Source organism: Medicago sativa, chromosome 3, assembly GCF_051527215.1.
Source record: "Medicago sativa cultivar Bolivia chromosome 3, Bolivia_mono, whole genome shotgun sequence".
In the NCBI taxonomy this organism is placed as follows: Eukaryota; Viridiplantae; Streptophyta; class Magnoliopsida; order Fabales; family Fabaceae; genus Medicago; species Medicago sativa.
Genome location: NC_140751.1, coordinates 6,242,909 through 6,269,206, shown reverse-complemented (window position 1 = coordinate 6,269,206; position 26,298 = coordinate 6,242,909). Strand labels below are relative to the sequence as shown.

The 26,298-nt window shown below is 32.6% G+C and overlaps 2 protein-coding genes across 49 annotated transcripts; both read left to right on the top strand.

Annotated features, from left to right (window-relative positions):
* Positions 1 to 970: 970 nt before the first annotated feature.
* Positions 971 to 6,825, top strand: LOC146935235 (putative glucan 1,3-beta-glucosidase A). Its single transcript, XM_085750365.1, has 8 exons — positions 971 to 1,150; positions 2,295 to 2,414; positions 2,502 to 2,699; positions 4,307 to 4,462; positions 4,564 to 4,733; positions 4,866 to 5,015; positions 5,448 to 5,788; positions 6,203 to 6,825. The coding sequence occupies exons 1-8, from the start codon at positions 986 to 988 to the stop codon at positions 6,382 to 6,384; spliced, it is 1,482 nt and encodes a 493-aa protein (XP_085606491.1). The 5' UTR covers positions 971 to 985; the 3' UTR covers positions 6,385 to 6,825.
* Positions 6,826 to 16,142: 9,317 nt separating this feature from the next.
* On the top strand, positions 16,143 to 22,401 carry LOC146935234 (hexokinase-3-like). Of its 48 annotated transcripts, none has more exons than XM_085750402.1 (13): positions 16,143 to 16,308; positions 16,550 to 16,587; positions 16,665 to 16,878; positions 17,153 to 17,336; positions 17,473 to 17,561; positions 17,830 to 17,946; positions 18,565 to 20,170; positions 20,286 to 20,364; positions 20,591 to 20,724; positions 21,111 to 21,168; positions 21,357 to 21,446; positions 21,751 to 21,927; positions 22,084 to 22,401. In XM_085750402.1, the coding sequence occupies exons 10-13, from the start codon at positions 21,118 to 21,120 to the stop codon at positions 22,177 to 22,179; spliced, it is 414 nt and encodes a 137-aa protein (XP_085606528.1). In that variant the 5' UTR covers positions 16,143 to 16,308; positions 16,550 to 16,587; positions 16,665 to 16,878; positions 17,153 to 17,336; positions 17,473 to 17,561; positions 17,830 to 17,946; positions 18,565 to 20,170; positions 20,286 to 20,364; positions 20,591 to 20,724; positions 21,111 to 21,117; the 3' UTR covers positions 22,180 to 22,401. The 48 variants fall into 48 exon arrangements, 44 of the variants coding, with proteins under 44 accessions (XP_085606528.1, XP_085606521.1, XP_085606535.1 ...); XM_085750395.1 differs by having other exon boundaries at positions 16,543 to 16,587; positions 16,665 to 17,336; positions 18,565 to 18,985; positions 19,858 to 20,170; XM_085750409.1 differs by lacking the exons at positions 17,473 to 17,561; positions 20,286 to 20,364 and having other exon boundaries at positions 18,565 to 18,981; positions 19,858 to 20,170.
* Positions 22,402 to 26,298: the final 3,897 nt, after the last annotated feature.

Below are 26,298 nucleotides of genomic sequence, written 5' to 3'. Positions count from 1 at the left end.
GATGCACATTTTTTAGACTAGATTTTTTCTTCCATTTTACCCTTCATTTAAACTGTTTTATCATATCATTTAAATTATCAATAAAAAAATAGTTAAATCTCATTCAAACAGGAACAATCCACGTTAGAAACTATAGAGGACATCATAAACAAAAACCTTATTTTGAGATTATATAAACATTATTTCTTCTAATTTTACAATTCACTTATTTTTCTTTTTAACTAGTTTGTGGTTCCTTGCCAATAAGAGCGGAAAGACAGAAACGTTGGTGCCTGTCTTGACACTATTGATTAAATAAACAAAGCTTTCAAGCTATTACTCATATTTCTCTTTTCAGTTGCATCGATATTCAACAAACTTCACCATTACCATAATCATTAACAAGTGTCCCAACAAATTAATATAACATTTCCCAGTTCGATTCAACCTTCAAGATAAACAATAGTGAATGGAAGCACAACATCAAATCAATTCCCAGCAAACCTACCAATTTTCCGAGGAGAAAACTACCATATATGGTATGCGCAAAATGAAAGTCATATTTAGATTTCAAGATGTTCTTGAAATTGTGAATGATGACATACCCTGCATTGGAGAACAATGCCACTAATACGTAAATGGCAACACATCATGAACACAAAAACAAAGATGAGAAAAGTCTATTCTTGATTCCTCAATGTGCGTATTCGAATATCTTTGAGAAGATTGTTGAAGAGGATACAACAAAGGATGCATAGGACACACTAAAATTATACTTTTTAAGACTTGGTCCCCCCGATTTATAAAACCTGGCTCCGCCCCTGATTTTGGTTATAATATTAAAATCATGCATTGTTAGTAGGCATCCATCTTGACACTCGGAAATAAGAATAAGAGAATGTGGAGCAACATTAATTTAAAAATATTATTGATCAATACTTTAAAGCTTCATCAGAGGCTATATATAGTGCCCTTGGTGATAGGGGCACTCAGGATCATTCAAAAAATGGAATATCGAAACTATTATTTGAGCTTCTTATTGGCTTTATGTCTTTCATGTCCTCACTCTCTTTCGTTTGCTTACAAAGCTGTGAATTTAGGAAACTGGCTTGTTGCTGAAGGATGGATGGAGCCTTCTCGCTTTGACGGAATTGTCAACAAAGATCTCTTGGTATCATTCCCATATAATTTATATACATATTTCTCTAGTTATATTTTAAAAAGAATCATTTTATGTGTTTCATGCTTCTTATATTATATTAAATTTTATTTTCACCACCAAAACTATTATTTGCAACAACCATTTGATTATAGTATATGCTAAAATTTATATCTTTTCTATAAAAAAGTAGACAGACAAACATGTCAATTACCGTCTTTATTATTAACAAATATTTTCAAAAATATATACGTACTAGAGAATGAATAAACATGTTAAGAGCTCAGTTGGTAGAGACAATGCATAATATATGCAAGGCCCAGGGTTCAAACCTCGGCCATCACAAAAAAATGTTAAAGTACTCAAGGGAAAATGATGATAGGTGGCGTTTACCTCGTTCAAGATACAAATTCTCCCACCACGGCCAATTGATTTTTTACTACGAGCTGGTTGTTACCTCTGACACCCCACTTATTCACTTTAAAAAAGTGAATTCTAGCCATTAGACTATTGACAAAAAAACGGCCAATTTTATTCATCATTGTCTAGTTTAATTTTAAGCCAAATATGGAAATAGACCAAGCTGATGAACTTATAACGGATAAGTGATAAGTTAGTTTAAAGCTGATAGCAGATAAATTAGCTGATTAAATTTGTAATGCTTGATAAAATTGGTGGTTGAACTAGTTTTTTTTTTTTTTGTGGTTCCCGAGGTTTGAACCCCAAACCTTACATATTTTATGCATTGTCCATATCAACTGAGCTAAGCTCACGAGGACGGTGGTTGAACTAGTTTATAAATATGAAATGATATAAAAATCATATATTTAATTAATATATTGTTTTAATTTAGATTGTAAGGGTTGAATTGAAATAAATAATGATAAGTTATAAACCACTTGGATTAACTTATAAAAAATGCTAAAAACCTTATAAACTTTTAAAAGAAAGTAGATATTTAATGATCTCCCATATTTTTTATAGTCTATTGGACAAAAAGTTTGCCCATGGGTTTAGTGAGAGACAAAATTCTTGTTTTGATATATGTTTTGTTTAGCCCCATGGCCGGTATGTAAAAAAAAATAATTATGTCTAGTCACATGTTTTTTAGCAAATCAAATTCGTCATATTAAATTTTGATATTTGATGATTTTAGGATGGAACTCAAGTACAATTCATGTCAAGAAAGTTCCAGACATATCTTTGCGCTGAAAATGGGGGAGGAACTACTATTGTAGCCGACCGTAGTTCACCTTCTGGTTGGGAAACATTTAGGGTAAGTAATGTATATATCTAGGAAATTTAGAAATCTTGTCTTGATTACACTTGGTAAGTTAAGTTCTAATTTTTGGCTCATTTGCAGCTTTGGAGAGTCAATGACTCATCCTTCAATTTTAGGGTGTTCAACAAAAAATTTGTGGGGTTAAATAATATAGGAGGAGGCAACACAATTGTATCCTTTTCAGATTCACCTAGCAACCTAGAAACATTTCAGATTATAAGGAACAATGATGATCCCCTCAAAATTCGAATCAAAGCATCAAATGGTCTATTTTTGCAGGTACTCATTATTCCATCCTCAAGCTAATCAATTTAAATCATTTAAATCAAATCATGTAATCTAAATAAGTTCTCTACTTCTAAACCAATCATAAGAGACCAAATTCTTTAAAATCAAGTTACTAATATAGATATTAGAGACTTTGAAAAAATGACATTGGTCTCATATTTTGGCACTATATTAGAGAAAGAATTGGACAAATTTCATGTATTTTTTGTGATCTAATTTTCTATAAAACTTTTTGGTTGGATTATTGCACATAGCCAATTGGAGTGTGACAGTACTGGTTTAAATTGTGTTTTTATCGTGGAGACTCATTGGTCAAAAAGATCAAACCAAGAGGCTCAGACTCTCCACCACCTATAAACACTATAGTTTTTCTTTTTCCCTGTGTAGAAATTCTTAATTCCAACATTCTTTATAATAAAGATGAGTGTTATGCACACTTTCTTTCTAACATTTACTCTCTTATTCGATGTGACTCGTGTGGGTGTCACCAATGGCGGAGCCAGAAATTTTATCTAATCTGGGCAAAATTTTGACCGCAAATTTACATGTGACATAATATATAAATAGTCATAAATCAAAATAAAAGTGGTTCGTCATTTTATCGATAAAAGTACAATTTAAAACAAGAGAGATGAAACATAACCTGCCAAAATAATTTGTTGGGGGTGCCAAAATAATATGTATTTTTGGTAGTGGCCGGGGTTTGAACCCCGGACCTTGCATATTTTATGCATTGTCCCAACCAATTGACCAACTGAGCTAAGCTCACGAGTACTGCCAAAATAATATGTAATATAAATTAAACAGTTTCATGAAAAAATAATGAGCAACATTTTTTATAGTGAAAAAATAAAGAAAAAATAATATGTAATATAAATAGTCTAGTGGTTGTTTCCTTTTGATTATAGTGTAGGGAAGCCAGTTCAATTCCCCTCAGTAACATTTTTTATGAATAAAATATAAAAATTATAGTAAAAATATTAAAAATAGGCAAGAGTAGGACTTGAACCTGCAAAAATTATTCGTTGAAAACTCAGTCACCCTTCCATTGCAACCAAGGGAATTTTGTGATATATCTATGCCTAACATCGTATATATATAGGAAATCTGGCGGATGCCATGGCACCCATGGGTCTCCAAGGAGATCCGACCCTGAGTATAGGTTGAGCCCGGGCGTGTGCCCAGGCTAGCTGGGTGGTAAATCCATCCCTGGATCTCACACTTTAGAAATGAATTCTACGTAATGTGGTGAGACTCATCTGAGTTTCATCCAATAAAAGAGCGAATAAACCCACTTGGGTTGGCCTAGTGGTATTGGCTTGGGACCTGGGAGTGTGCTCCTCCTCGAGGTCTCAGGTTCGATTCTCACCGGTGTCAATTTGGGTTGGCTAATTTAGCTTCTTCAAAAAAAAAAAAAAAAGAGCGAATATTAGAAAGAGAGTGTTTCTAACATTTTTCCTGCGAGTATTAGAAAGAGAGTGTTTCTACCTTTTTGTTATAGTGAAATATTGTTGTTTAAGTTATTAATAATTACATACAAATATTGTTCTTAATTTCAAGCACTTTAGTTATTAATCCTTGACCATATATGTGTGAAGGTTCAATCAAAGACATCAGTGATTGCAGGTTATCAAGGCACAAACTGGGATGACAATGATCCATCAGTTTTTCATATGACAATTGTAAACACATTACAAGGAGAGTACCAACTTACTAATGGTTATGGTCCAGATAGAGCCCCTCAAGTCTTAAGGGTGAGAATTTTAATAAAATTTTCATGAGAAACTATGACTTTTTTAAAAATCATTGTTGGATTTCCATATCATCTTAATTTTGAGCTTTGTTTGCTTTGCAGGACCATTGGAATTCATACATAACTGAAGATGATTTCAGATTTATGTCACAAAATGGATTAGATGCAGTGAGAATACCTGTTGGATGGTGGATAGCTCAAGATCCAAACCCACCTAAGCCTTTTGTTGGGGGAGCTTTGGCAGCACTTGACAATGCTTTCACATGGGCATAGTAAGTCTTTGAGATGTATTTAAATTGTAACACATAACATGTATTTAAGATGTACTTTAAAATTATAAGACTAAACTCTTACCTTTAAACTAACACATGATTACTAATCAAGTATACATTTGTAACTTGCAGTAGGCATGGGATGAAAGTGATTGTGGACTTGCATGCAGTTGAAGGTTCTCAAAATGGTTTTGAGCATAGTGGGACAAGAGATGGATACACAGAATGGGGTGATTCATACATTCCACAGACAGTCTCTGTCATAGAGTTCTTAGCAAAAAGGTTTTGTCTCTATATGTATCTAAAGACATTGCAAAAAATACAAATAGTTCCATAAACAGTAAAAAAAAATTGAAAGAATAAATAGTAAAAAATTATTGGTTATCTTGCTATGTGTGAATAATTTTAAAATGACATGATGGAGGGAGTATATCATATAGAGAAATGATATTTGTACAACTATTTTGTGACAATTTTTTATCTCATACTCACATTATGCTTTTACTTTCTCTATCTCCCTGTAGTTTTGGTTTCCGTATCAACATTTACCTTTCTTTGTAAATTTATGATTGTCCCAAACATTATCACAGTAATAGTTGTTCAATACACACCTCTATATTACTTTACATATCTCTTCCTTAAAACTTAGTTCACAAAAATAAAATTACCTACTCGAAACTGATTTCTTTATACATGAATTGAACTTGTTTACAGATATAGTAATAGAAAAAGTTTAGGAGGAATAGAACTGATGAATGAGCCACTAAGTGTCAATCAAGATAGCCTCAAGAACTATTACAAGGCAGCTTATGATGTTGTGAGGCAATACATCCCAAATACTTATGTGATCATGTCAAATCCATTGGCCACAGATTCTAAACTTCTTCTCTCATTTGTCAAAGGGTTTGATAAAGTAGTCCTTGATGTGCATTACTACAATATGTTTTGGGACAAATTCAATGGCATGAATGTTCAACAAAATATTGACTACATAAGAAATGACAGAGCCGGGGATCTTAGTGGTTTTTCTTCGTCAAATGCTCTTAGTTTTGTAGGTAAAATAATCAAATCCTTGCCAATGTTAGTTGGTCTATATATTTCATGAAACACTCATTCATTTGATATATATATATATATATATATATATATATATATATATATATATATATTAAAATAAGAGTGATTTTAATATAAATAATGAAGAGATTATTTTTAGAGATTTATATTATATAGTATTCAATTATCTACACTTATTTTTATAATATGATTTTGATACATGTGTGAAATTATCTACACTTCTTTTTTATATATGAAATGAAATATATACACTACTTAAGCATAATTTTGTAAAAAAAAAAAAAAGCATAATTATTAAACTACAATAATAGTTAACTTTATTGATAGTTTTCTTAAGAGATTATATTATATATTTAGGATATCTAAATGATTTTACTTTTCTATTTTGGTAGGGGAATGGACGGTTGAATGGAGCATACAAGGTGCGTCTATGCAAGACTACCAAAGATATGCCCAAGCACAAATGGATGTGTATTCTCATGCAACATTTGGATGGGCTTTTTGGTCCTACAAATGTCAGAATAATCATTGGAGTCTCAAGTGGTTGATCGAAAATGGTTACATAAAGCTCTAGCTCTAGATGTGAGGGGTTCTTCTTTCCCCTGCCATTGGAGTTTCAAGTGCACTTTTAAATAATTTGCGTCGAGATATGCACACTTTCAAAGATATAAGGGTTTTTGATTAGCGAAGGCGGGGAAAAGAAGTGCATATATATAGTTATCAATCATCATCATCATCAATCAATAAAATAATGCCGTTGAAGTTTCAAGTGCACTCATGTTTGTCAAAAAAAAAATAAGTGCACTCATGTTGGTTATGTAAGGCAAACTATACAAAAATAAATAAAAGGAGCTTTCTTTTAGAAATGAGTCATTGGTAATTTCATGAATGGCAGTATGTAGATCTAGTAGTGTACCCTTGACATCTGCCACTCATTTGGCTTGAGTGCCATGCTCATCAAAACGACTGTATTTCAATACATTAGCAAATACAAATAAATTCACCTTATTTCCCATATCAATTGCTGAAACTCAGACCGTTTAATTTAGGTTATTTCAAAACTTAATATTTCTACTCACTCCCTAATAAACACTAGTGCAAATGTCTCAAGGAAAATAATCAGTCAAGAAAATATTTTCAGCAACAAATAACTTAATATACAAACAACTCTAATGTCATTATACTTCAAAATCCAACTACTCAATGCAAGATACTCATATTTTGTCGATTGCGGATCACAAAGAAATAGCAATTTGTTCCGAATCCGCTGCAACAGTGCTATAACACGACTATAATCGTAATTTTACAGTATTTTGTACTAAATAACGTATGGCAAAAGAATATCGGTTTGTTCAATTCCACTACGCAATAGCGTTATAGCAAACCGCTTCAGCCGCTATTTATTAACACTGCTTCTAACCAAACCTTTTGCCGTTATAGCCTCTATTTTTAAACGCTACTTCTAACTAAGTATTTTAAAGTTACTTACAATGGCTAAGTTAAGCCTTGTCTGATGCATGAAAAAGTTGTTGTATATATATGCCTTAAAAACGTGAAAGAATGACTGAAGATGAGGATGCTCGAAGGATTGCAGGGTGTCTAGCCATTGTCTATCTCGCGACGCGAGGTGAAGGCTCGCAACACGGATGCATGAGATTCTTGTTTTCTTAGTCGCCAAGTTTTAAGGGCAGGATGAACTGTATAAATTCAAGGATCAGATTTGGGTTTTAGAGAGTGTGTGGAAAGATGTGAATCTTGGGGAACCAAAAGAGAAGACTCTTGGAAAAGGGTTGATGCCTTTTGTGGAGGGATTCATGGGGTGGAAACACATGAGAAACACAAAAGAGGTGAAAGTGAGGCAAACTAGGAATTACCAAATGAGAGAATCTTTAGGAAAACAAAGGCTAAGGATTGGTTCCTTTTGGGAAAGAAACTAGGGTTGATGCCTTTTGTGGAGGGATTCATGGGGTGGAAACACATGAGAAACACAAAAGAGGTGAAAGTGAGGCAAACTAGGAATTACCAAATGAGAGAATCTTTAGGAAAACAAAGGCTAAGGATTGGTTCCTTTTGGGAAAGAAACTAGGGTTGAGGAACACCTAGGGAATGAAACTAGGGTTGAGGAACACCTAGGGAATAAATAATTGAGCCTCTTGACCAAGGGAACGTTGAAATTGAGGTCTAACTCATCCTTACAAAACCGGCTAGTAAGGTGATGAGTGTCATCTCTTTATAAACTCTTATCAAGAGTCTTATGTGTTCGATGTGGGACTTGAGTTTTTCTATACAAAATCGATGCACAATAAAGTCGGAAGGAAAATTAATTAAAATGTTCTTATTCTTGTTTTTTTTTTCAAAGAGTTAAGCAATAAAATAAATTAATTTTTTTTTAATTTTAATTGTAGAAAATAATAACTGATTATTCTATTGGCAAAAAAGTTATTGATTATAATATTAAATTTAAAAACATAAATATGATATGGCTTTCCTTTGTCATGTTTTGTTAACGCCCTATCATCTAAGTCATTGCCACATCATCAAATTGATGGTCAAAATTATAATTTAGTCAAAATCTATGAAATGGTAGATTAAAATTGCATAATTAAATATAGAGAGACAAAAATTGCAGTATTATCAAAATAGAAAGAGCGAAATTGCATTTAAGGAAAAAAAAAGGAACATGAAAGGAATCACACAAAGGGTATGGATAGATGAACTGATTTGAGCTAAGAGTGAATGAGTTGGAGGTATCGGTTCAAACCCAAACAATGAGTAAAATATTGGCTAAAATGCACTTTTGGCCCCCCAAGTTTCACAAACTTGCGATTTTGACCCCCCAAGTTTGAAAATAACACTTTTGCACCCTTATGTTTCACCTCCTTTATAAAACCATGGTCCCCCTTGATTTTGACTCAGTCAAAACTGATGTGGATGACATGTCACATGCTGACTGTGTAGTTTTTTAATTTTAAAATAAAATAAAAGCCACATAATTAAAAATGAAATAAAATAATTGAAAAATGAAAAGAAAACCCTGAAATCATCATATTAAACCCAAAAACACATATTCAAACTAGAAATACCAATTACAAAACAAAATCGAAGCAACTTCAAATCTAAACTCATAAAAACAATAATAATGGGTTGTGTTTAGATTCTCAAGGAGACAATGTTTTTTTTTTTTTTGTTATTTAGAGGAAGGAAACAATGTTGTTGTTGTTGTTTGTTTTTTTTTTTTTTTTTGAAGGGAATGTTGTTGTTGTGTTTGACAGGAAAACCAATAGCAACAATAATAATTGGATATGAGTTATAAAGATTGAGTTTGGTTTAATTTGTTTGAATGATTTTGATGTGAAGATGAAGATTAGGGTTGAAGATGAAGAAGATTTTTTCAATGTTTATTATTAGTTTTAATTTTATTTTTCTATTTTTTAATTTTTAATTTTAATTAATTTCCATGTGTGCACACAGTTGTTCAATATTTTATATTAAAAAAATATCGACATCAGTTTTGACCGAGACAAAATCAAGGGGACCATGGTTTTGCAAAGGGGATGAAACTTAAGGGTGTAAAAGTGCTATTTTCAAACTTGGGGGACCAAAATCGCAAGTTTGTGAAACTTGGGGGACAAAAGTGCATTTTAGCCTAAAATATTTAATCTAAAACAACTAATTACTACCATTTATCATTAAAAAAATTATAAAAAATATTACACAAAGACATACAAGGAAATACATTAATAAATAACCAAGATTGATCAAGAGATGAAACAAACTCGTAATACAAAATGAGGAGGTGTTGGATGGCGGCGGCGTCTATGGCTGAAGAGGCAACAATAAATTTGTGGCGAGATGATGATGCTAGAGAAGACAAATGATGACAACTTGATAAGGGACGTCAACGCAATTTGTTTTTGTTTTTTATGGATAAATGCTAGTTGTTACTTCAAAAAATAAAAATAATAAGGTCAAATATCACGTTTGCTCCTTTTAGTTTGACATAATTTTCAAGTTAGTTATTTAAGTTTCGAAAGTTTCAATTAGGTCCTTTTAGTTTAACCGAATTCTCAAGTTAGTCCTTTATGTTACAAAAGTTTCAAATAAGTCTTTTTAGTTGATAAACTATTTCACCGTTACCTCTGCTGTCAGTTAATAATTAACTGATGCTGATGGAGCCGTTAAGTTTAATCGTCACAAATGATCATTCTAGCACTATAAATGTCGTTTAATAGTGCTAGAAAGACATTTGTTGTTGTAATAATTGTCTTTCTACCACTATAAATGATATGATCATTCTAGCACTATAAATGTCGTTTAATAGTGCTAGAAAGACATTTGTTGTTGTAATAATTGTCTTTCTACCACTATAAATGATCATTTGTGACCATTAAACGTAACGTTTTGACACCCTCGAGCTTTTAAAAGCCAACATTTTAATCGAAGTCAACAATTTAAAGGCTACATCAGCATCAGTTAAATGAAGACAGACAACATGAATAACGGTGAAATAGTTTATCAATTAAAATGACATATTTGAAACTTTTGAAACTTAAAGGACTAACTTGATAATTCTGTCAAACTAAAAGGGCCTAATTAAAACTTTCGAAACTTAAAAGAATAACTTGAGAATTCTGTTAAACTAAAATGACCAAAAATGATATTTGACCAAATAATAATAAGAGTGGAGGGAAAATGTTAGTAGCAGATATAGTATTGAGAAGATATCTTCTTACACTCTTTTGAGATATAATATTTTGGATTTAGAGTCGCAACAAGAGGGTTTATGTTTTTTTTTTTTTTTTGACGAAGAGGGTTTATGATTTTATTTTACCAAAAAAATAATATCTAAAATGAGAGTGAGGGAGATACATGTACATTGCACAAGTTTAAATAAAATTTATTTAGACACTCATTTTGAATAGAGAAATGCTTGATATTGAAATTTCTTGTAATGAATATCATGCGAAAGCTCATTTAATAGATATTAACAAAATTGGTAATTTTTCAAAAAAAAAAAATTGGAAATCTAATTTGTCAAAAAAAAAAAATTGATAATCAAATTATTTCTCTTATCATTGAAATTTTAGATATTTTTTCTTCTGAATCACACAATTCCTCACATATCACAAGCTCTTTTCGTGTTCATATATGAAGTAAGGAAAGGGTGTAAGCAAAAATGTGAATATTATCTGATCAAAAAAATAAAAAAATTACTATTATATTGGTATGAAAGAGTCCTGCTCAATGATATTAATACGTTTTCTTCTATTACTTATCAGGCTTCCGACTTTGTTTCTTTGCAATCAAACCATAGCAAAGTTAATCTTCGTCTTTTTTGTCAAAAAAAGGTTAATCTTTTTCATTCATATCCATCATCTCCCTAAAACTTTACTCCCTTCCTCCTAGTCCTATATATCCGTGAAAATATTTTATCTATTAGAATATTTCTTCATACAAGTTTAGCAAGCTAACATTAGCTCATGATTATTACTAGTCCTATGAGTCCTATCATACATGTCTTTTAATTATTTCTTACAAAACAAATTGTAAGAGGCTCTCAAGGCTATATATTGCTCAGCTAAAATGCAGCTAGCAGATATGTTTACAAAGGTTGAGAAGATTGAAAGGTTTAACAAGCTAAGAGGCTTGGTTGGAATGGTGAAATTGGAAAACTTGAATTAAGGGAGGATGTTAGTTTTAATTCAAGTTAGATGGTTTTAACTCAAGTTACTTAAGAGTAAAACATGGTTAGAAAGTTTGTTAAGAGTTAGTTAGATGACTTAGCTACTAGTTACCAAGTTAGTTAAGTTTGTTTTTTGATTGTTTACGAAGCAAGTCATGTGAATAAGTTTTACATAAGCATGTTGTAACTAGTTTTCAATACTTAATGAAATTCACAGTTTACAACAATCATTAATCTTCTTATTCTCGCAATTTTCTTAATTTGTCAAAACTAAATTCATAAACAAAACCTAGCTTGCACTGCAAGCAATTTATGTTGTGCTATCAAATTGGCATCTAGATCCACTTGTTCTGATCTAAGGGAGCAAGAGTACTTCAATCACGCAAAGAATTAGGTGCAGAAACGCTATAATTGAAACCAGGAATGGTAACAATAGTTTCAATACTCATGTTCCAATTCTTGAAGGTGGAAATTGGGAAAGATGGAGTGTTGTGATGAAGGATCTGCTTGGGGCACAAGATCTATTAGAGATTGTGCATAATGGGTATGATAAATTAGGTAGAAATGCACTTGAAGTACAAAGAACTGCGCATAAGGAGTTAAAGAAGAAGGATTGCAAAACATTGTTCTTCATTGAACAAGGTGTTGATGGAGGAAATTTTGAGAAAATTACTAAGGCTACAATACAAGATCAAAGGAAGCTTGGGATATTCTAGAAAAATATCATGAAGAAGATGAAAAGGTGAAGCAGATAAAGCTTCAGTATTTAAGAAGGAAGTTTGAGTTGATGCAAATGGAAGAGGAGCAAAAGATTGCTGATTATATTTCTAAGCTGGTTAATGTTGTAAATCAGAGGAAAGCATTCATTGAAACAATATCTGATCAACAAATTGTTGAGAAGATCATGAGAACTATATCTCCATGATTTGATTTTATAGTGGTGTTCATACAAGAATATTAAAGGATGTGAAAACTTTGAAGATTGAAGAACTACAAAGTTCTTTGGAGGCACATGAATTGATGGTGTCTGAAAGAAGCAGTGAAAGATTAATTCAACAAGCTTTGCAAGTTCAAACTGTGAAGAATGATGAATATGATAAGAAGAGCTTCAAGAAAGGCAAGAATAACTCAAAGGGAGGAAACCAGTCAAATTCTAAAGGGAAGAACAAAGCCAGTGTGATAGAACTGCAAGCAATATATGTTGTTGCACTATCAGATTTCACAGCTGCTGAGGTTGGCTTGGCCATTAAGCAAATGAAGAGCAATGATACCCCTGATGGGCTCACATCTCTTTTTATAAATCCTAAAGGGAAATATTCGTCTAGATATTATTAATTATGTGCTTACTATTCTCAATAACAAGGGAGGTCCTGGTAATATTAACTTCACTTTTATATGTTTGTTTCCTAAGAAGAATGACTCAAAACTTCCTTATGACTATAGGCCTATTGCTCTCAGCAACGTGCTGTGAAAACTGTTACCAAAACTATAGCCAATATGATTAAAACTATTCTTCCTAATATTATAAATCTACAACTAAGTGTTTTTCTCCCTAATAGATTAATTTTTAATAACACTCTTTTAGCCTATCAAGCTTTTCATTATCTTAAAATTCAAAATAAGAAGGAAGAAACAAAGGTGCTGTTGGGATTAAACTAGATATGAATAAAGCATATGATAGGGTTGAATGGATCACTTTCTTGAGGACACTCAAATTACTATGGGTTTTCTTATATATTTGGGGCTCTGTTTGAATCTGGTGCATACTATTATGAATAGTCTTATAAGTGTCTCTTTTTTCTTATTGATAGAATATGGAAGAAAAAAAATTAAAGGTCGGAAGGAAGAGCATGCATCCTTCTTTAGAAGAGGTGTTCTAATCAGAGTTGTTATTCAAGCTATTCCCACCAATGTTATGCATTGTTTTTTTTAAGGTTTAATAGCAGTTTTAACCCCCTAAGAAAAAAAAACTACAAAACCGTCCCCTAAGTTTTGCACCTGTGGCAGTTTTGGCCCCCAAGGCCAATTTTGACTCGGTCTACGCTGATGTGGCACCCTAAGTGAGGTGCCACATGTTATTTTTTATTTTTTTTAGCTTTGGGGGGCCAAAACTGCAACAGTTGCAAAACTTAGGGGGCAGTTTTGTAGTTTTTTTTTCTTAGAGGGCAAAAATCGCAACTTCGTGAAAGTTAGGGGGCGAAAACTGCTATTAAGCCTTTTTTTAATCCCCAAAAATTTTGTGACACAATTAAGCAAGGTATATGTATAGTCTGGTGGGGGGATTTGAAAACAAAAGAAAAACTCATTGGAAAAGAAATGAAACTCTCTTCACAGCAAAATTCAAGGATGGTTTGGGTTAAGACATTAGAAATTTTAATATTAGGATACTGATACCTTTATTGCTAGATGCCATAAGGCCAAGTTTTATCCCAAGAATGATACATGTTACCAGAATATACATATACCTTTATTGAAGAGTCATATATATATGGATGTATACCCTTGATGGAACTATACAGTTAAATCAGGATATAATGCAATTAGAGACTGGTAAGATAGAAACCACCGTGGACCCTTAGATTCTATTAGCATATCAAATTTTAGGAAAACTATTTGGAACCTGCAAAGTGCAAACTATTCCTAGACACAAGGATATTTTATGGAGAGTTATGAATGATTCACTTACAGGGGATTTATGGAGAAGTGAACTAAACCAAAGGGTTTAACTACTAATTAGTTATGTCGTAGAGTCTACAACAATATTGAGACAGTTAGTTAACCATATCCTTACGGATTGTCGTTATGCAAGAAAAATCTGGTATGGATCAAACTTAAACATACAATTTTTAGATAGCATGGCCCTTCATTTATCATTTTAATTAGTGCAATGTGTTTGGATTTGATAAAGTTCAATAATTCATAGTTGTTGATAGTAACTCGTATTGAAAATTAGCTTTAAAAGTTAGTTCCTTTGTTGTGATTTTTTAGCTAAAGTTGTTAAGCTTTATGCAAGTATTTTTTAGCTAAAGTTATTTACTTTGTTGTTGATAGTAACTCGTATTGTTCACATTGAATAAACAAAGTAGTTTTACACTCATAATCCACTTTCTATTTTTTTTCTTTGTTCTCACAATTCACTCGATATTTATGTTGATGATTTCCAAAATAATGGAATCACTTTAGAACCAAAAGTTGTAACTCTTCATGGGAATCATTCATATACATTGGAACCTTTGGCAAAGGGATTCTTAATGAACATTTGCATTGATTCAAATGTATATGGTTATAACATTTGGCAAAAGGGTGCTTAATGAACCATAACATTGATTCAAGTGTATATGGTTATAACCTTTGGTAAAAGGGTGCTTAATGAACCATAACATTGATTCAAGTGTATTTGATCATAATCTTTGGCAAATGGGTGCTTAATGAATCATAGCATTGATTCAAGTCAAAGGGGTGTTTTCTCTCATGTGAAGAGTCATATAATGCACTATAAATGTTTGGCATTTGGGCATTAGTTGGACACACACAAGAGAACACAACAACACACAATTTTGGACAGAATTTTGTTACATTAACAACATAATTCTTCATCATTCTCTTACTCTAAATCATCCATCAATTCTCTAATGCATGAGTGAATTGCTGGAACCATAAATCTGTAAAATACTGTTAGGAGATACGCTTGGTGTGGTTGTGCAATACACGTCAAGGAACTCATAGTATCCTGAAGGGGATTCGCCGGCCATTCCTTATTGCATCCAATATACAGTTATTGGTGGGGGCGAATCGAACCTAAAGGTTAGTATGGCAACCCCATACGCTTTGAGTTTACATGCATAACTATTAAACTTTTCAGGTTTCAAGTGCAGCAACCTCTTCCCAACAATCAAGATATACAACAATCACTACTACAAAATTGGGAAAATATAGCGCCCCATAAATAGCGCTTTAAACACTAAAGCGCTATAAATTAAAACACGGAGGTCTTAGCTAGCGCTTTTTTGAAAAAGCGTTATCTATGCTTCTAAGTCTATATAGCGCTTTGTATTAAAAGCATCAGTATAGGTTAAATAAAAATAATAAATATTTAAAAAAAACAGGATTAATTGTATATGGCGCTTTTGATGGAAAACGCTATAAATAAAGCAACCTTAAATAGCGCTTAATAAGCGCTACTGTATGCTTCAGAAAGATAGCGGTTATAGGTTAAAAAAAGCGCTATTTTATTAAGTAAGCATTAACACTATGACCTTCAAATCCCTTGTTCAATTCCTTGTGCTGATATTTTGTTGTTTTTTTTTTTATTATAAAAAATGCTTTGAACTAACTGTTCCCCTGTTCGATCCCTGCATAACACATCTCGAATATTTTTTCAATTTGTATGAAAAATCAATTGCAGTTTCAAAGCACACATTTTTTTTATGTAAACAAAAAAAAAAGCACACATTTTTTTTTAATATTTTTATCATATATATATATATATATATCTACTAAACTAGATAGGAAAATAAATGGCTGTTTTTTTTACCATTTTGCCCTTCTGAGGGCATTTTGGTAATGTAATTATTTGAGAAGTGGGCATTTTAGTAATTTCATTGTTACTAACATTTGGGTTATATATATGGAGAAGAAAAAAAAAACGCGTTCTGTAAAACGCTTTCTCTTCTTCTTCTGTAAAAAAACGCGTTCTCTAAAACGCTGTCACCTGCAATCTTCACCGCCGCCGTCAATTTCGCCGTCGCCGTCGTCGATCTCGCCGTAACACACTAATATCCACTGTTCATCATCTTTTTCAGCATGCATGTCCAGGTTATTGATGTATTTCATTTTTTTGTGTTTGTTTTTATTAATTTTTTCTCTCCTTTTTTGATTTGGCTGTTTTATTCATTTCCTCTTTGATCGATTGAGAGGATTGGGTTTTTGTTGATCTCATTTGATGGATTTCAAATCATGATTGAATGCATATTCTGTGATTTTTTTTTTATTGTTTTTTCCAGAATTTTTTTCTGTGTTTCGATGGTGATTAAGGTTTCATGTGTTTAGAATGCAGATTGGCCTCAACAAGACTCTCTGAATCGCGTCCAACTGGTATGGGTTTTTTTTGTTTTTGTGTTTTGTCAAAGATTGTATTTTTGGGTTCATGCAATTTTGGATTTTCACTACAGGATCTGTTGGAGGCATTTCAAGTTGCAATAATGGATACAGGCTCAGGTTCTTTGTTATAGATTGTATGTTTATTTTTTCCAGAAAATTACTTTAGGCTTCTTTTGTTCATTAGTGATTTTCCAGAAGGAGGTGATTTGGTTAAAAATTGTTTGAAGTTAAAAACACATACCCACAACTATCGTTTCAGAGCCCAATGCATATATATGACAAAAGGTAGAAACTATTGTTTGAAGTTAATTATATATCCTAGACAATACATGTGATCTGTGTAAATAAACATATTATTAGACATGAGTTACATATTAACATATAATCAACCGGGCTAACAGGGTATGAGTATGATTGCACCTATTTCTAATCATATAATATTTTTTTTTGAACAATGATTCAATGGTATTTGATCACATGAACCCTCCTGCATCGCGTGGTAATTTTTTTAATGTTGATTGGCTGATATGGCTTCTTTTGGCGCAATGCATGCTTGAAGGGTTGGCAGGTAATGTCATTGGAGGTTTTGAATATGGATCTTCTACTGCTTATAAGTCTAATTTCTGACTATGGAGCCTTTTGATGAAGCTCTCTAGAGCGGTTGAAAACTATAAGATACTTAAATGAAAATATGACGACTCATGGCGGAAAATGTGTCTCAAGGCCAAGGTTGCTATTTGACGGTAAGCACAACTATCTCTTATTTCATAGCCTTATTTCCTGCTCTTCATATTGATTGGTGACCTGTGATGGTTAAGTTTTTTATTGCTATGGGTGTTTTTTGCATACTAATTTCCCTAGATTGGATGATTATGAAAGGTTAAACCTAAAATGATAATGGCAAGGTCCTGATACATTGATTTGCTTCAATCCTTATGTCGATCTTAAGGACATGATGATATCTATTGGTATGTTCAATTATATTATGCAGATTTCAGTTTCTAACATGTTAAAAATAAGTTATATCAATTAACTCATACACTCATGTCTCTAAAATTATAGGGTTTGTTTTGGTGATTCAGGTTTGTTGTCTGGTTTATACTCAGATCATAACTGAACACCCTCCTATTAGTTTAGTTTATCTATTTTGTTTTGATTTGTTGATGTTTTGTTTGCATTGTTGTGAATCTGTTTGATTTATTGTGTTATTTGAATCTCACAAGTTTGTTGTCACAGGGTTGGAATTGTTTTTTTTTTTTTGAAGACAATCTCCTGGTGGACACAATGTTATTTGGGGTCTTCCCTCTGCTCACAAGATTCACAATCCTAAGAGTCTTTTGCTTGGATTTCTTGGTAATTTGTATGACTGATCTTAACTTAGTTTGTTAGTTGCTTTGATTGATATCTTTTAGATGCAATATATTATATTAGTGTGTCTAGATTCATTCGAATCAATTTTATTGCTATCAAAGACAAAAATTGCCATGTTTTTAAAGAACTATGTATGCTTGGATTGGCGGTGAGTGTTTAGATTTGTTCCAATTAATTTTCTCGCGTTCCAAGACTAAAATTACCGTTATTTTAAAAACCATTGTGATTTTGGCCAACGCTACACTTTGGAGCTTAAAAAAATTCACCGTGAAACTCACCGTGATTCCTAACATGCAGTTGCCGAAAATTTGAACGATATTTTATGACTTTGGTTGATAAAAAATTTATGGCAAGAATTCTTTTTGGGTAAAGTCTTTGGTTGATAACATAAAAATTGAAGGCACAAAACTATGTTGAATTTTTGCAATGTTAGAATGATGATACCAAAATTCATGATACATATAATCCATGATACATAAAATTTATGAGGAAGAAAATTACATGATGTATTGTTGTATTTCTATATAGTGGCAATAGATTTATTTTTTACCTCAGTGTTGTCTAATATAGTTATTTATGTGTAAACTGTTCACCAAATAGGCAAAAACAGAACAGAATTCTGCTACTGCAGAACTGAAAGCAGCAACAGCTCCATAGCAGAAAAACTAAACAGAAATCTGCTACTGCTGAACCCAACCAGCAGCAGCAGCTCCAAGTCAGAAAAACAAGCCAGAAAACAGGCAGCAAAACAGGTTCTGCAACTGTCACAACCAACCACCAAATTGCGCAACAGCTCAAATAAAACCTCCTCCCTTAAACTACCAGCACAGCCGAACCAATACCAGCTGAAACTGCCAACCTGCTATAGACATAACGCAGGAAAATTTCCCCCATAAATACTTAGAGAAGGCTGGATCTCTAAATGGACTATCTCCTCATGTACCGCTATATAAAGCAACAGAAGGGAATGAACCTTGCTTTTTCACAACATACTTTACTTGGGATCAATTTTTACATGCAAGTACTGTGAGATGCAATTAATATAGCATTTTGTGATTTGCAATGAATTATGTTTCAGCTGAAGTTAGATTCTTATTTTTAACTTCATGCCTATTGTTTACCATGCTTTAGTGATGTTAATGTACTTTGAATTGGGCTGCATAAATGCATCAACATTGTTGTGTTGTATTCTTGATGAGATGTAAACACTAGGAAGACAAACTTGTAGAAATAAGTGGAAGGGCTGAATTGACGTTAGATTAAATTAATGTGGATACTTTCACCTCCTTGAGTCAGTTGTTTTTAAAATTCCTATTTATAGTTATGAACAGCTTTATATTAGATTTTAGTGTACTTTTCATCTCTGTGACAATTTTTAGCATGAAAAGGTTGAATAAAGATTAAGTTGTAGCATAAGAAATTATAAATGTTAATTAGAGTTAAGTAAAGGATAATCTTATAGGAATTTGATGATCATTTGTTAATGTATTGTTGTTAATTATTGTCACTGTGTCTATTATGTATATTGCCCATGCCATAGGTAAATGATTATAAGGTAACCAATTGTATGTAATCATGATATGATTGAAGTTTACTGTAAAAATGAGTTTTTTGCAGCAAGTATGAAGTTAGTTCTAAATGTACAAATATCAAAGTATAAAGAATCTTATTTTAAAATAAATATGAAAGAGGAATATAGGCCAGTTTTCTGGTTATGCGTGGGCTGAAAATGAGGTACTTTCCTGTTATAATGTTGTATTATGTTCATAACAATAGATATGAATCTTTGTGAGTGGTTGTGTTCATGTTATCTTTCATTAAAAACATGATGATCTGATCCGTATGGCTGATATTAACCTGCAATTAAACCTACATCTTCACAACTATTGGCAGAAAAAACAGAGAACAAGGGTAAAGGAGAGGATCGACAAATGTGTGAAAGAAAAATTGATTGTTTTCTACGCTGTTCTTAATATTCCAATAAACAAGAGTAGTGTGAAGAAGATACACATTCATATATCATTTTTGAATCCAAAGGAATTCAAGTACCACTTCTAAAATGGTAAATAAATTTTCTAACAAAACATGTTTTCAAGAGGAACTGTCTGCAAAGCTGTTGGTGGTGTTGGTCATGCTTCTCAACAAAGCAAGAAGTCATACAAGAAAGTTTACAAAAATAGGTGATGATTATAATAGCTTGGAACAGGTAACTATCTCTAATTATTCAAAAAGGTCCCATTTTTTGACATTAAGCTCTTAAGTATGACAAACAACAATGTTCAGGTCTTGAATAATTTGGAAACATTCAAATTTTTCATTAGGTGAAAATGATTGCATGGCTGATGGGAGTTCTTGGCATATTTGCAATTATTGATTGGTAGTTTGCAAATAGATGACATTGTAATGCGTCTGCTCTTTGTTGGGATTTTGAGTTGCACATCTCTCATTTCAATGTTTTCTTCTCCATTGTTTATAATTTGTATATAGGGCAAGCTGTTACTTTATATAGTAGCGTGTGTATATCTTTTGTGAATTTTAATGAGTATTAGTTTATCCTTAGAATGGAATGGAAAAGAAAATTGTGATAATAGTTTATGTCTAACAAAGGTATACCTATGCTATGCAGTTGAGCCTCCAAACACTGAGCAAGCTTTAAAATGGTTGTATAAAGCTTCTGAAGGTGGTAATATCCGGGCTCAGTACCAACTTGCTCTCTGTCTTCATCGAGCTGGTGGGAATAGAAGCAATATAAGAGAAGCGGTTGGTACTCTATTCATTTTCTCTACGACAATTTTTAACTACAAATAATCAGGGAGGGGTTAAAAGCTGGGAAACCTGCATGGTTTAATGTTTGGGAATTGACATATAATATTGCATATATTTGGTTCTTTTATTATCATAATATTATCTGCCGATGCTTGCAATTTTGTCTAATGGATATACTTTTGTTATCTTGCATTTCTATTTGAGTGATTTATATTGCGTATGTAACTATGTGAGTGATTTGTATTTCTATTTGGCATTTGTTAAAGGAAATAAGGGTTGATAGTTCTTTACTCTTAACTGTTATGGTATCACTCTTCAAATTATGTATTCATTTTTCCTTGGTTTTTTTAATATTGAAATTATTCATGGATTGTATGTAGGTGATTTATGCTCAATTTTTTGTCCCAAAAGCTATGGAGCAAGACTACTTTTGAAATGGTTAGTTTATAATTTTCTTGGCCTGATAATGAAACTCATGTTTTCTCAGATCTTTGAAACATTTTTATGATTTACGGTTACCCCTCAACTGATTGCTATTATTTAAAAATGCATTATCCCATGTTCATTTGTATTCAACATAAAATTAAATTGTGATATAACCATAAAATTATTTGTGAAATATGCAGGTATATGCTGAGAAATATGTTGTAGATCAGGAAGCATTCATTAAAGATTATGCTGAAGCACATGCCAAACTCAGCAACCTTGAGCAAAGTGTTGAGTTACTGTTTTGTACATTTTCATATGGGTGTGCTTATTATGTGACTACTGGCCTAGATATTATGTTCTTTCATACCAAATTTATTACCTTTTCTTTTTCATGTCTGTATACGTATTTGATTTGAGTTCAAATAACAAGACAGTCACCTATTAAAGTTTTCTTTGTTATCTGATTTTCAAGGCATCGTGGTAGATGGTTCTGCAAATGTTTGGATTTTGTGCATATTTTAATTCATCAAACATTTGTTATGATAATGTCCTTTTCATGTAATAACGTTAAATTGAATTTTATGCTTGCAGGATCTCTTTGATTTTATCGCATCATCGTTAAAAGAACTCATTGCTAAAGAAGATGGTTCCATTACTTCACATGACAGAAGCGAACTTGGCTTTACATTCTCCTTCCCTATGAAACAAATGTCTGTTTCCTCGGGCATTTTAATCAAGTGGACAAAAGGGTTTTCCATTGTAGATATGGTTAGTCACTTTGATCTTCTTGATATTTAAAATTGGCTATTTTTTTTTCTTCTCCATAAATAGTTACCAAACAAACATGTATGTCCTATTCAAGTTACACTTGGTTTTTCAGTATAGAGATGTAAATATTAACAAACCAATGCTATTTGTTGTCAGGTTGGAAGAGATGTTGCAGCATGTTTGCAGGAAGCATTTGCACGAAATGGCCTAGATGTGCATGTAGCTGCCTTGGTCAGGAATTCCTTTCCTTAGCCTAATTGTATGATTTGTTTTTCTTTTTCTATCCAATATTCCCCTCTGAAAGCAATGCTTGCCTTATATTTACACAACCAGGATTAGGGTATAATACATATTGTAATTTATGATCTCGCTTCCGCCTTCAACAGATTGTTTTTTTCTAGGGCATATTTATGTTTTTGATCTAAATGTAAGGAATTTATAAGTGTGTTGAATGAATCAGTTTTTTGTTGCAAAGCCCTTCTTTTATGCAAAAACTTTTAATACCTGTCTTGCTTAGCTGGTTTATTTTACTGGTGTCATGTTTTTGATAGAAGATTTTGGTAGTTGGTTGGTTAGTTTGTTTCACTTTTACTCAGAGTGCTGTTTAGCCCACCTTTAGCACATCGTACTTTAGTGTAGTTTTACTTCAACTTCTAGCACATGTTTAGTACTTATCTTGATCTTGAGGGAGTTATTTTTTATTTTCTGGAATTCAATATCAGAAAATTATTTTATATCCCAATTAATATGAAAGTAGAGTTTAATAGAAGACTAAAAGGCTAAACTCTTAAAAAAAAATCTAAAGAGTTGAGCGGCGAAACTCACACACTCTAAGTGTTGAGAAATGGCGAGTTGCATGTTCGGACCCGCACCCCAAAATATCAAATCACTATGTAGACTTTTATCATTTCAGTTGTAATTACAGGACAATAAGATGCTACTTCCATGACATATAATGAAAGTCCAACTCTCACTTTACAACTAAATTTGTGCTATTTAAATGATGATGACAATAAAATTAAATTTAGTTTTAGAGAAAAGGCTTCTCAACCAACAAAATTATTCTTATCAGTACTCTTATAAATGTTGAATACAGAATAGATTCAGGAGTCTTCAGCAAAAGTAACAGTTTTTTTTTTCTTTTGAAGTAATTTATAATTCAGAAACGCAATCTGGCTTTGCCAATGAAAATCTATCTATCAGTACCGATTCAGATTTCGGTCTTCAACTGGAATTCATGGTTCAAAAAGTCAGGCTTTCAGCCTCCCGTCTCACCGATTCAAACAGCACAGAGGATAGGTACCTGTCACCAAAGCTAGGGAAAACAATCTGCACCATATCAAAATGAAAATTGTCAATGATGTAAATCCTTTTTTTCCTGTAACATACCAACTGTGCCAGATATTCAAAATATTTTTATCAAAATTTGTATGAATTCAATCGACTTACAACAATAATCTTTCCAGATGATATTCCGACCTAAAACAATATTCATAGTAGAGGCTCAACAAATTAATCCAAGTACAAAAGTAAAATAGTAGAATCATTTCTTATTTGTTTAACAAATTTAAATATCACGAAAGAGGACTAAGTAGATAGCTCTTAGAGGCTGAATAGCCTCAATCGTCGGTGTTTCTAAGAGGTTTAGAACTTACAAATAGGCCTTCTTTGTAGTTTCTATTGGTTGAATATCTGCCAAATCACACATCAAGTTTAACAAATTATAAATTGTCACAGATGTCCAAAAAAAATTGCAAAATGATGACATGATCATAATCCATCTAAAAATTACATTCACACGATAAGTTTGTATTGTGGCAAATTAGTCGGTATGTAAGATTTAGTAAACCAGGATTTAAGTCCACAATTGGCTTTTTGTGCATCCTCCAGAAACTTTAATAGTTAAATTATTTGAGAGAATGGTTTTGGTAGGAAAGTTTTTAGCCTTTTTGGATATCAATAGTAAAAGATAAAGGAGAATTGAAAGAAAAATAAAACTATACGTCAAGTCATTAAGATATATTTATGTATCAAAGGCTATATCTTCAAACTTAATACATGATGGGGCATTATGATTACTCAAAAAACATTAAAACTTACTTGAATTACTTCGTCGACAAGACTAACGTCCAATACCCCGGGAACAAAACCAGCACCAATCCCTTGAATCTTGTGTGGTCCTAGACGTTTGTCATGATTTGCAAATCAGCAACAGCTTCAAAAGTAAGTTTTAATTTCAACTCTAAGGAACAAAACAGTGTTATAACTAGCCAGGCTTTCAACTGGCTCCACGCCATAAAGCTGCATAATATAAAAATTGAAATAAAACGAGAAATTAGGAGGAAAGAGGAGAGGATAACTTATCATTTAGTTTTGCTGTTTGATTTTGTAGAATGTCTAAAGAAAGATTATAAGATAGCTTGGATGGTATTATGAGAGTTACACAAAAAGTATGATTGGGAATCTTATGATTTCATTGTTGTCGACGCCGTTGATATGTTTACCGCATTTCTTTAATAGTTGTCGGGACCCTGGTAGTTTTCAAGCTCAGAGTTACAGCTTCAGTTAGAACTTGAGTTAGGGTTCGACCTCTTCTCAACGTATTTTGTATGACGATTTCTCCGATCTGTCTCAAGTTAGGTCGATCACTGAATTTAGAAACTTGGTCAAGGTCGGTTTTGTTTATACACAAAGATGTAATCATGTATATGTAAGGGTATAATCGGCGATTTGGGAGCAAAAGCAAATTTCCTGAAGTATGAAGTATGCTTTTATTTCTCTATATTAAAATCTATTTGTTTCCTTTTTAATATATAAACCTATGAATTTGACAGTTTATCGTTTTAATAGCGACTCAAGTTCAAATAATAATAAGTTTTAGCAGTAAACAATTTTTTTTTAAATACAACTCACTCAATCATATAACAAAGAATTGAAAAAAACGATATTTAACCTGTGCTCTCGACATTATCTCAGAGAGGCTTTAGATCTGTACTAGCCAGGACATGTGAGTTTGAAGCTGATCTCGGCTGTAGGCATGGCAATGGGACGGGGTGGGAACGGGTTTTACATTCCCCGTCCCCATACCCGATTCTCATATACTTATCCGTTACCCTACCCATACCCAACGATGATGATAAATTGAACCCCATCCCCGTCTCCGACGGGTTCGGATATCCCCGCCCCATCCCCGTCCCCGCATTGAATAATTTTTTTTATAAAAAATATATGTTTTTTTGCAACCCCTAGAGAAATATTGTAATGCTTTATCCAACAATATGTTCACTTTAACATTTGTTAGACCGATTGATTTAGTTGGTCCTTTCAATATCGATGGTAGTTTTTATAACACGACAATTATCAAACAAAATAATATGGCATATCAACATAAAGCATTTTTCTGCATCCGGGACGGGTTTGGGTATGGGTTCGGGGTGGGTAACTATATACCCGTTACCCGTCCCATACCCATGTTTTGAAATCAGGGAAAACCCAATCTCATACCCAAACTCAGTCAAAACGGGGAAAACCCGTCAAATTGGGTTTGGTTCGAGTGGGTAACCACGAATATGGGTTTTGTTGCCATGTCTACTCGGCTGGTATTATCAAGCCTGCACCAAGTGTGAGTCGAGGGTTACCACTGCGTCCGAGACTATCTACTGTGACAAACGCAAAATGCCCCGGAATACTGTTCCTAGGTAACGTTTATATACATACTATTTGTTTGGTTGTTTTTTAGATTGCTCATTGAGGAGTTTAAATTTGGGAGGTTTAAGATTCACGTTCAAGTGATCGACAACACTAGGTCAACACTTGCTCTATGCAATGCAGAATGTATGCGCTTTTGTTTTGAATCGCACATATGCATACTATGATACATTGCTTACTCACTTGCCAACTTGCTAATAATTTTGTATATGGGCTGTGACATTAAGGGTAATCCCTCATCTTCTTATCCAATGGAATTTAATGCTTTTGTCGATAAAAGGATGCTATTTAAAGTGCAAGTTAGTGATGCCAATTTATTCCGCAATTCATCTTAATTATTATGATGTTTTCCTTTTGTGTAATATTCCTTAATTTACTCATTTTTCCTTTGGAACAATTTTTTTACAAGATACGTAATTCAACCCGTGCGAAGCATTAGTTATAAATACTTGACGTTTTCATTTGTTACTCGTGATAAGCCGTTTTGAACATTTCATTTTCTAACTCGTGATGCAGGAGTACTCTAAATATTGTGTTATGATTTATAATTATTTGTCATTTTGCAATCTATCCGTCCGATATAATATTTTGTCAAAAAAGTAGCTAACCCCCGTGCGAAGCACGGGTTTGTAACTAGTATATATATAAAATATTACTTTCTCC